Source organism: Zophobas morio, unplaced genomic scaffold (assembly GCF_036711695.1).
Source record: "Zophobas morio isolate AGI-343-1 ecotype UQ-CSIRO unplaced genomic scaffold, CSIRO_AGI_Zmor_V1 ptg000019l, whole genome shotgun sequence".
Classification (NCBI taxonomy): domain Eukaryota; kingdom Metazoa; phylum Arthropoda; class Insecta; order Coleoptera; family Tenebrionidae; genus Zophobas; species Zophobas morio.
In genome coordinates, this window is record NW_026972124.1 from 292,873 (window position 1) to 306,205 (window position 13,333).

At 36.6% G+C, this 13,333-nt stretch overlaps 1 protein-coding gene across 1 annotated transcript; it reads left to right on the forward strand.

Annotated features, from left to right (window-relative positions):
• The first annotated feature begins 1,802 nt into the window (after nucleotides 1-1,802).
• Nucleotides 1,803-8,037, forward strand: LOC135131161 (uncharacterized). Its single transcript, XM_064058740.1, has 7 exons — nucleotides 1,803-2,186; nucleotides 2,262-2,317; nucleotides 2,399-4,183; nucleotides 4,279-4,946; nucleotides 4,992-5,623; nucleotides 7,626-7,763; nucleotides 7,840-8,037. The coding sequence occupies exons 1-7, from the start codon at nucleotides 1,803-1,805 to the stop codon at nucleotides 8,035-8,037; spliced, it is 3,861 nt and encodes a 1,286-aa protein (XP_063914810.1).
• Nucleotides 8,038-13,333: the final 5,296 nt, after the last annotated feature.

Below are 13,333 nucleotides of genomic sequence, written 5' to 3' on the forward strand. Positions count from 1 at the left end.
AGCAATATTTTGAATATTCCAAATATATTAAAACAATCATATTCAGATCTCCGTCAATTACTGGATACAGTTAATAATAACATCGCAGCGTTAAAGGTGTTAAACCAACCGGTAGAAACATGGGATTCGCTTTTAATCGCTATAATTACCGAAAAATTGGACTTCGCGACCAGGCGGGAATGGCAAATCGGTTTGGATAAGGATCTTCCTACTTATAAAAAATTTAATGAATTTTTAGAAAAGAGATATCAGGTATTAGAGGCTTTAAATGCAATGAAACATTCAAGTAACAATAGTGAACCAAAATTTAGTTCGACTCATTCTAAACAAGTGAAGCAACCGTTTAAATTTTCTCAAAGGCCAGCTCAAAAATTATTTTCAACAAATGTCGTGACAAAAATTATGTGCTTATTTTGCAAGAGTCCGCATGGCATTTTCCAATGTACTGAATTTTTGAGTAAATCGGTCACAGATCGAATGAAACAAGTAGATGAATTAAAACTTTGTCATAGGGTAAAGTCAGGAGAGTTGGACCAGTGGGAGAGACGGTCCATTAGCAATAACTCTGAACCTATTGGAACAATTTAAATTTCCCGCGAACTACAGTTGCATCTATCTGCATTCATGTCGGGACATGTGAAAATACTTTTGTTCCAATTAAATGTTTTGCGTTATTCAACATTAAAATTTTCTTGCGGGCCTGAAATTTCAGCCGCTTACTTTGCGATAACGTTTGTTGGAAGTCTGGTAAGTTTGCATATAAAAGTTATAGACAGTACAATTAATGGAAGCTTTGTCTTTGATTTTAACCTCACTTTACGTGATTTTATCATCTAGTTGTGCCGCAATGTAGTGGTCCATCTGTCCTAACATAAAAGGATAGATGGTCCAACGGTGTGACAGAGAGATGGACTTATGTTCCATTTTTTAGAAAATGCCAAGTAATTACATACGAAAAACCAACGCAAGGTAGATTTGTATTCCATCTCTATGGCTATTAATTTTTAGGTCTAGCGGGCAAAATATGGTTGGCTTCTTTTTTGGATTTAATATTGTGTACTATGCAAAAGATGGTTACACAAGAGATGTACGAGCTATGAGGCCCTTTGTCAAACCTATGGAAACACTATTAACAAAAGAAAAAGTAAAAATTTGGTGGTTTATCTATCTTACCTAAAATGGTCCGACTGTCCTACCCTTGACAGGATAGTTGGACCGTTGCAAGCGTTTACCATTTTTTTTTTGATGGATTATCATATTGTGTTGGAACAAAAAAATTACTTGTACCTTAAAGAATAAATGTTCAGCTATGTTCTTGTAAATTTTATATTTTTTTAAGTTGTTCAATAAAGGAATTATATTGACTTTTTTAAAAGGTGGTCCAACTCTCCCGACTTTACCCTAATTGTTTTAGAACCAATCATAATGTAACACAATGCAATTCGCCAAAACTCTGTAAAACTTGCGGTCAAAAACACCATACTTTACTGCACATTAATAATTTCCAGCCATCTACTTCCGCATTGCATGTATCGACACCTAGTCAAGTCCTTTTATCAACAGTACTTTTGTTAATTAAAGATAATAACGGCAAACTGCATCCATGTCGTGCCTTACTAGATCAAGGTTCAGAAGCTAATGTGATAACTAAAAACTTGTGCAAAAAATTGAATCTAAATCCAAGGGGTATAAATACCTTCATATCGGGAATCAATGGCTCAATAAATTCTGTTACTGAGCGTGTTAATATAACTGTTAAGTCTCGGATTAATGAATTTGAAATCTCCTTTAATTGTTTAGTTATGTCTAAAATTACGGAACGCACACCAGCACTGTCAATTGATAAAAGTAAAATACGTATACCCCCAAATATCATTTTAGCGGATCCCGATTTCGAACAATCACGCGAAGTAGACTTACTTATCGGTGCTGAAATATTTTGGAGCCTTTTGATTGGTAGTCCAACTCGGTTCAAACCGAATCAACCATTTTTACAAGAAACTATTTTTGGGCATATAGTCAGCGGGAAGGTTTCTACAGTTGAAAATCGCAACCAAAATTTATCCTGTAATATTTTATCATTATCTGCCGATTTACAACTAAATGAACAGGTAGCAAATTTTTGGCAACAAGAAAGTGTCGATGAACCCAACTTCGGCGAATCGTGTATAGTGCTCCAACTGCTGGTTCGTTTTTATGACCTTATCCTATTGTGAAGGAGTTAAGTGTTCCACAATAGCCCTCTGCCGTAAGTAATTCAGCGGTCGCAAACCGTCAAGGAACCAACTGTCTACACTACACAGGGCCGTATGCGCCCGTAAACCTTTAAGATGATTTATGGTACGGCTATTTACATTTTCAATAGAGTTCCTAATACTTGCGGTAATTGAGATTGCAGTGCCATAAAAACGAAGTCAGAGTTGGACCACTATACAATAGAATCTCATTTCCTTGAAAATACCCATCGGGATGTACAGGGCAAATTTATGGTAAGGCTGCCATTCAAAGACCAGGCTACTTTGGGTCATTCGCGCGGATTAGCACTCAAACAATTTTACAGTCTTGAAAGACGCCTGGCAAGGAATCCTTTACTCAAGTTAAATTACCAAAATTTTATGAGGGAGTATTTAGCGTTAAACCACATGGAACTTGTCCCAACGAAAGAATTAGGAATTCCCAAAACCTTCTACCTGCCCCATCATCCGGTCTTTAAACAAACACAGGATGGTCCCCAAATAAGAGTGGTATTCAATGCGTCCATAAAATCCTACAATAACTTAAGCTTAAATGATGTTTTAATGACGGGCCCTACAATACAAGGGGACTTGTTTTCACTCCTTTGTCGGTTTCGAACTTACCAGTACGTCCTTTCCGGGGACATAACAAAAATGTATAGAATGATACTTGTTGACGAACAGGACACAAATTATCAAAGGATATTTTGGAGAATTAGTAACGATGAACCAGTTCAAACATTTATGTTGAAAACGTTAACATACGGTACAACCTGTGCACCATATTTAGCAGTACGTTGTCTGCAACAGCTAGCGGCGGAAGCCCAAAATACTTATCCTTTAGCCAGCGAAATAATAAATCGGGATTTTTATATGGACGACCTTCTAACAGGCAGTAATTCAGTAGAGCAAATCGTTCTAATCAGGGATCAACTTTCACAGATTTTAATAAAGGGGGGATTTAAGCTTTGTAAATGGGCGTCAAATATACCGGCCGAATCAGTTGTGGCTGAATCGGAACCCTTAACATCAGTTAGTTGGAATAAAGAAAGCGAAGTTAAGGTTTTAGGATTTTTCTGGCATTGTCAAAATGACGAATTAAGATATCAAGTCAACATTCCACTAATTGAATCTGAACAAATTTCAAAACGGCACATATTGTCAAGCGTGGCCAAAATATTTGATCCTTTAGGGCTAGTTAATCCAGTAATTGTAAAGGCCAAAATTCTGCTACAGGGTTTATGGAAATTAAAATTGAATTGGGACGAACCGGTACCGCCCACATTTCAAAATGCTTGGACAAAATTCGTTAACGAGCTGAAGGATCTAAGGAATTATAACATAACACGCAAATTAATAATCTCCTATCCCTATATGGCTGTTGAAATCCACGGTTTTTCGGATGCTTCAACAAAGGCATATGGCGCAGCCATTTATATAAGGGTTATATATCAATCAGGTGACGTTTCAGTTAGGTTGGCATGTGCAAAATCTCGCGTCGCACCATTAAACACAGTGACTTTACCTCGTTTAGAACTAAACGCCGCGGTATTATTAATTAAATTGTTTATCAAGGTAAATAGCATTTTGAATCTAAACGTAGATCGTAGATATTTCTGGACTGACTCTACCATTGTCCTCGCATGGCTAGCAGAATCTCCAAATAATTGGAAACCATATGTTGCCAACAGAGTAGCGTACGTGAAAAAACATAGTTTAATCGCAGAATGGCATCATGTTTGTTCTAAGGATAACCCCGCCGATATGGTTTCTAGGGGTCTACTTCCACGGCAATTAAATCAATCTACTTTGTGGTGGCACGGGCCGACTTGGCTACGCCAAACATCAAATAATTGGCCTAGTCTTTCAGATAACGAATACGAAGAAGTTGCGCTTAACACAGAAAGGAAGTCGTTAGTTACTATTAATGTCGTTAATATAGATCCAGAGTTATTTTTTTTATACCAGTTATATCCAAATATTCATTATTTGAAAAATTGCAACGGGTCATATCATACTGCTTACGATTTATTAAAAATTGTAGGCAGCAAACTAAAATCAAAGGCGCATTGTCGGTAGAAGAATTAAACGAGGCTCAAACAATAATATTTAAACATATTCAGGTACGAGCTTTTCCTGAATATTTCACCGGTAATCCCATTAAGGCTAAACAGTATAAGCTGTCAAAACTTGATCCTTTTGTGGACAGCAACGGGTTTTTAAGAGTAGGGGGACGTTTAAAAAATGCCCCAATTTCATTTGATAAAAGGTTCCCAATACTTCTGCCGCGTAATCATCACGTATCAAAAACAATAATAAGACATATGCATGAGCGGGAATTGCACGCAGGTACCAGCGGGACAGTGACAGCGGTACGACAAAAATTCTGGCCATTGGGGGCTAGGGATACCACTAAGAAAATAATTCACCATTGTACGAAATGCAGTCGCGTCAATCCCAAGCCATTTACTCAGAAAATGGGCAATCTGCTTAGGCAAAGAGTACAATTAACGCGCCCATTTCATGTGTCGGGCGTTGATTACGCCGGACCCTTTTTGATAAAGGAAGGTCAAACTCGCAACGCCAAAGAGGTTAAGGCATACATCGCTCTATTTATATGCTTCAGTACCAAGCCAGTACATTTGGAGCTGGTAGGAGATCTAACTAGCGAGGGTTTTTTAGCGGCCTTAAAACGGTTTACTTCGCGGCGAGGTAAGGTAGCGGAAATATTTTCCGATAACGGCACGAATTTTGTAGGAGCCGAGCGGCAGCTCTTTCGTGCCCAAGCCTTCCAAAACAAAATAACCGAGCGATTGACCTGCCAAAACATAAAATTTCATTTTATTCTTCCGCGGTCCCCACATTTCGGAGGTTTGTGGGAGAGAGCGGTCAGAAGTGTTAAACAGCATTTGCAAAGGGTAGTAGGTGACACTAACTTAAATTACGAGGAATTTTACACGGTTTTAACAGCAATCGAAGCTTGTTTGAATTCACGACCTATCACACCCATATCCTGTGACCCTAACGATCTCAACGCCTTAACGCCGGGTCATTTTTTAATTGGGGCACCCATTACGGCCCATGCTGAGGAAGACCTCACAGTGATCCCAAGCAACCGATTATCTCGATGGAGAAGAGTTCAACAGCTACAGCAACATTTTTGGAAGCGTAAGGAATATCTATCGCAGCTACAATGCCGACCAAAGGGTCAGCGGGGTCCAGCAACAGCCATCGACGTCGGCACATTGGTGGTGCTAATGGAGGAAAATCTACCGCCCATGCAATGGAAACTGGGACGAATTGCAGAACTTCATCCTGGTGAAGATAGTGTGGTGCGCGTAGTGACCGTAAAAACCGCGAATGGCCTGTTTAAGCGATCTGTGAAAAAGGTGTGTGCGATACCGCTGGAAACATAAGCGCGTCAGCACTATTATTTTCAAGGACTTTAATTTGATAATTTTGTTACGATTATTTTATTGTATTGTATATATATTTTTTATCGAAGAATTGGCTTCAACGTGGGGGAGCATGTTGGTACCACTGGTACCAACCCCATGTTTCTACCCCCACCCGTTTCACTGTTCAATTCAATGTATATTTCGAACGGACTACGAGTCTGTCTGCAACCACCATCTAATAAACAACGATACATAATTCAACGAATAGTATTTTTTGGGATGTACCTTCGTACAAAATCATTCAAAATTGATAGGTTAAGATGTGTACTCAAACACCACCTGCACAATAAAAATCCGAATAATGTTAAAATTCTAATGTTCCGCTTAAATTTTGTGAGTTAATTTTGTAGTGTGAATTTTCATTTGCACATGCATACCATCAGAATTTGTGCCGTGCTTGTTTGAAGTGTTTCAATTTTAAATAAAGGTAGGTACATATTAATAGAATATTGTAGTTTTCTTTAATATATGTATATATACCGCCACTACTACAAAGTACAAACTTATGATTTTAATTGTGGAGATAATTCATTAGCAGTTACCGATTTAGTGTTTGTGAAAATTTGTGCTTTCTACTTTATCCCTTCTTTATTTGTTGAATTGAAAAATACAGCTTCAAATTTTGCTGTTTTGTGTAAATATGATTACCGGTTTGTCTATTAAATGCCTGTTTACATTTATAAAAGTTGGCTGGTAGGAAAGCCATATCTGTATTCCATATGTAAAGTCGGTAGGGTAATAACCTTACCGAAATGTCAATTGTCAACATTTGTCAAGGAATTGAAAAGTAATGAATGTAAGTAACTTTACTGGTTTTATTTAAACTGTTTAATGCTTAACTGGCTGCATTTTTAACATTTTCGGGCAATACGTCACCTAAATCCATCATTTTTCTAATTCTGTTCTTAACATTTTTTTAATAAACAACAAAATGTAACTATGACACCGAAATATATCATGAAAACGTGATCAACCAAATTTATTTATTTTAGATCAATGGCAGAAACCGATAAAATCTTGAACACACCAGGGATGTAAAGGATGCCATGACCTAGGTATGTTGATACCTATAACTTGACGATAATTGCAGTGACACTTACGCTAGTTTAAAGTAACTTGTGAAGTGTGCTGAAACTAAAATTTAGACATTAAGAGCGATGTTTCACATGTTGAAAAGCGCGTATTAGAAAAAAAATTGGAGTAACTTTATTACCAAAAATCGTCTATGTAACTTGAAAAAGAAAGTACAATCCTTGTAAAATGTTAACGAACATGGAAATATCACAACCAACCAACCGACTACCTATTAGGTTTTTCGGTTTCTACAACTGCGCAATTATGTAAAACCATTAAGTTTTGGCTGCTTGTAAATAAATCTCTAAAAAATAAAAATGCATCTCAGGTTAAAACCCACAGGGAGACGGATGCAAAAGCATTTTTTCATGTGCATGATGGTAATTGTAAGTATTGTATTTTTGAATGAACATTCCCGTTCAAAGTGACCTTTGTAATATGGATTGGAACTGCTACGGATGCAGCTTTCAAGTTTAAAAAATATGTGAGCTTGATATGCAAATTATGATATAAGTAGAAAATTTTCAAGCTAGTGATTTTTAAATGTTGGAAGATCACTCAAACCCCCGGCCATTTAAATTTGTTTATCTATATGTCATCATTTTAATACGTTTAGATTACACTGAGTTGAAAGGAGGGGTAACAAAAAGTTCTACGCACACAGAATTTTGGAATAATTGTATGAAGGTGTTGCAGACAGTGAAATTTTATGACATTAAAAGGAAAAACTTGGTTTCAATTCCATCTGTGCTAAATTTGATTAAATCAATTAAAAGACTACAAATATTAATACATATTTTGATCAACGACCATCACTTTTCGTATTTTCTGACAAGAGCGCTAAACCAAGACTGCACAGAGAATTTCTTCTCATGCGTCAGGGGTCAGAGTGGGTGTTCGACAAAGCCTGTCGGCTTTTATCGGCACCTTGAAGTCTCTGGTCGTAAATAATTTTTTTGCCAGACCTTTACCAACTGCGAAGAAGATTCCCATGAAGGTGCCCTCACCACTTTACGTTTACGAATTACTGGCGAAGTGATTAATGATGATAGTGATGAAGTTGAAAATAAAAGTACATCCTTACCACCCTATCTCTTTCGAATAAGAAGAACAAGGACAGAAATATCAACATTACTTATGTTGCTGGATATCTTGTACGAGTGTGTCTCAAAGAGACACATAATTGCAAAGACTGTTTGGCCTCACTGACTCCTCGTGATAGTCCAGGCGGAATGGAATTCATTGAAGCTAAGCAGTATACCAACGCATAATTACAAAAACTAGGGAGTTACTTAGTTTTTGCGGTCAACCAAGCTTTGGGAAGATTATTTTATGTTCTTTCAAGAGTTTGTGCCAATTTTAATATTTTGAAAATGCTGAAAACGTGTGTAGGTTCCCAAATTAATTTCAGGGTTTTTAATTGTATAGGAGATTCTTTAGGCTCGATTGTCCTATATAGAAAAACTATGCAAATGTGTAACGCATTTTTAGTTTAGGCAAGTAAATTCCATTGTCTATGGGAAAGACGATAGATTTGCTTTGTCATATAAAAAAAATGCTGGCCAAAACTAAAACAGATCTTGTCAAGGTATGTGTTTTTAACATGCACGAAAAAAATAAAAAAAACGTGTGCAAAAATAAGTAAATAGATTATTCTAAAAATTCTATTTCCCTATTTGTACAGGAATATATTTTCATTTGTTTATTTTATGTTGTTAATGTTCTTCTTTTATAATGTATTTTTAAACTTTTTTTATTCTCACGTTTTTTTTTTAATCATTTTTTATTGTAATATTAGTAGTTTTAGAATTTATTACACTGTAATAAATTTGATTAAAAGTTTTTTGTTTGTTCCTCTTTCTTAAATTTGAAAATTTAAATTTTGATTGAAATGTCATAAAGGAGAGCCGCCATTGTCGAGCAGTCTGCTGCTCGTACAGCAGGGGGCGGGGCGCCTCGAATAATGTTCCAATAGAGTTTCTATGTACACAGAGTACAGCCATTGGTATCGCCGTTAAATAGGAGTGAAAATGGCGGCGGTTGTAACCTTGACAACATTTATGGTATTTTGAGACAGAATTTTTAATATCCCGCCTTCTATAAAGCAAGCTAGATTTGATGTTAGTTCATTTTCCGTTCGAAAAAATATTGTAGTCATTCGTTTTATATACAAATTGCTCAAAAACAAGATGGATTGTCCAGAGCTTCTATCCGTACTATTTTTTTTTGGGCCACGTGCAAACATACGCTAACAAAATTTATTTTAGATGCTAAATTATAATACCAATGCTTTTGTTATGTCCCCGATAGCTTTAATGTGTAGACTGTTTAATAGAATAGCATACAAATGTGACATATATTTCGACTCCGTTAAGACAATATGTCGGTATGTACAGTATCGTAGGGGTTAATATTCTTAAGTTAATGTTTAAGCTTTATTTACCTTAATTTGTTTTTTTTTTTTTTGAGTTATCTTTTTGGTTCCTGTAATTGGGTTTGTCCTGTTGGGATCAATAAATTTATTTATTTGTTTATTCAATATGATTGGGTACCGTTGACAGTTGTTCATATGTTTGTTTTCCAGTTTAGGTTAATGTTAATTCCGCTTTGGACTATTTGGTGTGATCAATCAAAGTCTCTGCGTTAAATTATAGTTCATTTGTGTTTATCAAAATGATCCAAAGTTTTTGAGTGAACCAACCTCCGAACTTATACGGTTGATTATGATTTCTAATAAATCATGCCTTGTTGTTCGTTGACGAATTGCAAGAATCGCACAGAGGATGGTTACCGATTGTTTCAGTTACCGTAAGGAACAAGGAATGAACAACGGAAAGAAGTATGGTTGCATTTTATTTATAGGGGCAATATACTCTCCAGAAGGGCACATGTTTGTGAAGTAAAATGAGAATAATAATAATTATTAATATTATAATTAATTATATTTGTTGCAATATGTCAGAATTAGATACGCTCTGGCCCAGTGCCGGTGCGACACTTGTGAGGTTGAAAGTCTGGACTCTTTTGTCTTTGTCGGCGTTTCATGGCAAATCGACGTCCAGATGTTGAGAGCTTTTTTTTCCAATTTAGTTTTCACATATTGTACATATCTAAGTCAGTTAACCTTCGCTAGTGTTAACATCGGTGGCCTTTTATTTTTGCACTTTTAATACGCACATAAATTAACAGGTTTTGGGCCCAGATTACGTATCGAGTACTGTGCAGTTAGTATTTTGAAAAAGTGCAATTAGTGGAATATCAGCGGTTGGTTCCTATTCGAAGTTGTAATTTGTAGTTGGTCAGTGTTCAAGTTCGGTTTCGCGGCCAATAGTAGCAGACACATCGAAAATAGATAAGTTCGCGATAGCTAAGTTTAACGGCAACGATTTTGCAGTATGGAAATTTCAAATGCGCGCCTATCTGCGGCATCACGAATTGTCAGATGTTGTCGAAGGTATGAAAGCTCGCCCTGATTCGGGAGATACGTCCAAGGAACAAGAAGCATGGGACAGAAAAGACGAGAAAGCTCAATTAAAACGGAATATTTCGTCTGTAATAGTCAAATGTTATTCGTTTTCAATCAGGTAAATATTAAAACTTCCATAAATTTGTAATACTTTTGATATGTATAAAGGTTCTGGGTATAATTATAATTGTTTTTTTGATAACCTCGCTTTTGTTTTAATATGTTGGGTTGGGGTTAGTTGAGATATAGTTGCTCAACTAACCCCACAACTCAGAACAAAAGTGATACAACGTGTTACAGAAAAAAGTATATTAAATTTAACCACGAACAGAACACGTAAACAGAAAACATTTTTCTATTTGTCATTTTTTCAAAAACGAATTTTTTTGTCACAGTTTTACCCCCCCCCCCAATTTTTTAACGAGCCGGCCATGCATTTCTTCAATTGTTGACCGTGAATTTCACTTTCGATGCATCAGGTGGAAAGTGTTTGTTTTTACCCAATTTTTTGGCGAGTTGGCTAGCGATATAACGTTTTACCAGCCTACGTTAGTTCCTTTTCGACTTTCCTTTGTGGTGTTTTCACTTTTCGTTGTGTGAAGTTATCCCCCGCTATTCAAACAGTGAATACACGGACATGGTGCTAGTGTATGGAGAAGCCCAAGGAAATGCAGAGCAAGCATAAAGAATTTTGATATTCTTGAAATTTTGCGGGAATAAGTGATACGTGCTGCTGAACCAATTCGAAACAATGAAATTATGTTACAAAAAGTCAAAGACTCATTTCGTCGCCGTCTTCAGTGTTGTCTAAACAATAATGGTGGCCACTTTGAACATTTATTATGAAGTTTTTGGCGATTTCAAGGTAGGTATCCATTACCTATTACAGCCTTGCATTCAAATGTTTACATTTTTTGTTCCGTGTTGTGTTCATTTCTTATCCCTCTCCGCAAGAAACTGCTTTGTTAGCCATGGGCGGGTAGGTGAATTTGTATTAGATCTTTGACTAATTTTAACTCAATCACAAAAGGGTTTCCGACAAAATGTTATTTACAAATTTAATTGCTTTGGATTAGTTCTATTACCAGTTAAAATTAATGTACTTTTTTCTGTAACAGGCAAACAGGCTGTATATGTTTTTTATATTTTTTTAGGATGCGGACTTATAAAAGAAAGACCACAAGGTGTTCTTACTCTACTCAAGATTTAAATGATGCTGCAGAGGCTGTCAACGACGAGGGAAAAAGTGTGAATGCCGCCGCCAAAGAAAAATTCAATATTAAAAGAATGACTGACAAGATTTTTGAAGAAATCAAATGAAGATGGTGATTCATCCATGGGGTATTTTAAAGAGTCCTCTTGCGTGGAAGAAAATACTTGCCTCGGTGTTGCATACCCCATGGATGAATCACCACGCCAAGTATTTTCTTCCACGCAAGAGGACTCTTCCAAAAAATACTTGCTACAAATGGTATCACTCTTCTATGGGTATTCCCCAAAAGACGTTCGTCGCCTTGCCTACGAGTATGCTGAACCCACCAGCCTTGGTAGAGCAACATCATTTAATGCTCAGAATGTTATAGTCTTTTTTGACAAATTAGCTGAAGTAATGGATAAACATGGATTTAGTGCGTCAGACATTTGGAATGTGGATGAAACAGGAGTGTCCACTGTGTTAAAGCCGAATAAAATTGTAGCTGCCAAAGGTAAGCGTAACATCGGCGCCATGGCTTCTGGGGAACGAGGGACTAATGTTACAGTAGTAACTGCTGTATCTGCTTATGAAAATACAGTACTTCCTTTATTTGTGTTTAACAGAAAACAATTTAAGAGCCACTCTCTTAATGGTGGTCCCCCTGGATGAATAGGAGCAGGCAATGCTAGTGGATGGGTTACAGATGAAGAATTCCATCAGTTTATGTAACATTTCATAAAACATGTGAAACCATCCATGGAGCACCGTGTTTTGTTAGTATGAGACAATCACTTCTCCCATTTGAATGTGGAGACACTAAATTTGGCCAAAGAAAACGGAGTTGTAATATTGTCCTTTCCACCGCATTGTAGCCACAAATTACAACCTTTGGATGTCTCAGTATTTGGACCATTCAAAAAGTATTGCGCTGCTGCTCAAGATATATGGCTACGAAACAAAAACAAAAAATTGTCGCTGATTCGTTGCCGGTTGCTCAAACAAGTATAAATATTGTCAACGGTTTCCGAAAGACTGGCATCTTTCCGTATAATGCAAATATTTTTTGTGAGGATGAGTTTTCACCATCATTTATAACTGACCGTCCAGATCCAGAAACTGTCGAGCTGGAAAAGGGTCATCCAGAGCACGCTAGAATGTCCAACACTGAACCTAATTCCACTCCTTCTGCCTCCACCAGCCAAGCTGAATCCGAACCTGGGATACGCAACAAAGAAAACGAGCTGGTCGATCTAACGGATATATTTTCCCCGGAAATTGTTCGACCATACCCAAAAGCACGGCCTAGAAAAATAACCAAAACTAACAGAAGAAAGAGGAAAACTGCTGTTCTAACAGACACCCCCGAAAAGAACGCATTACAAGAGCAACAAAATAAAGCCACTAAAAAAGCTAAAAAAACAAAGAAAAACATCGATTAAAAAAGAAAGAAGAGTGTTTCTGAAAAAGTACTCCAGTCAAGTGACGAAAGCAACGATGATGATTATTCATGTCTAATTTGTGGCGAAGGCTCCTCTGAAAGTTTACTAGGAGAAACATGGATTCAGTGTCAAGTTTGCAGGAAACGGGCACATACAAAATGTGCGCCAGGTGCTGGTCTTACTTTCGTTTGTGTCAATTGCAACAGTGACAATGACGATTCAGTTTCCGAGATGATATGAGTTATATTGATAATTACATAAATATTCAAGTCTGATTTTGAACAAAAAGACTGGATCTAACCCTAAAGTTAAGCTTAAGATGCGTTGATGTTTTGTTCATTCTATTTTCAGTTTATTATTCAAAGAAAATTACTTTTAGTGTTGTTGTTTTGTTACTAAAAAACTATAAATAAAAAGTTGATTGTGAAACAAAAATTTTATTTTAAGTCTAGTTAACATTGAACCCA

Coding starts and splice junctions, on each gene's coding strand:
- LOC135131161 (XM_064058740.1), top strand. CDS start 1,803: ATGTCTAAAATTACGGAACGCACACCAGCACTGTCAATTGATAAAAGT. Junction 2,187..2,261: donor GTATAGTGCTCCAACTGCTG/GTTCGTTTTTAT, acceptor TAAGTAATTCAG/CGGTCGCAAACCGTCAAGGA. Junction 4,184..4,278: donor GTCGTTAATATAGATCCAGA/GTTATTTTTTTT, acceptor TAAAAATTGTAG/GCAGCAAACTAAAATCAAAG.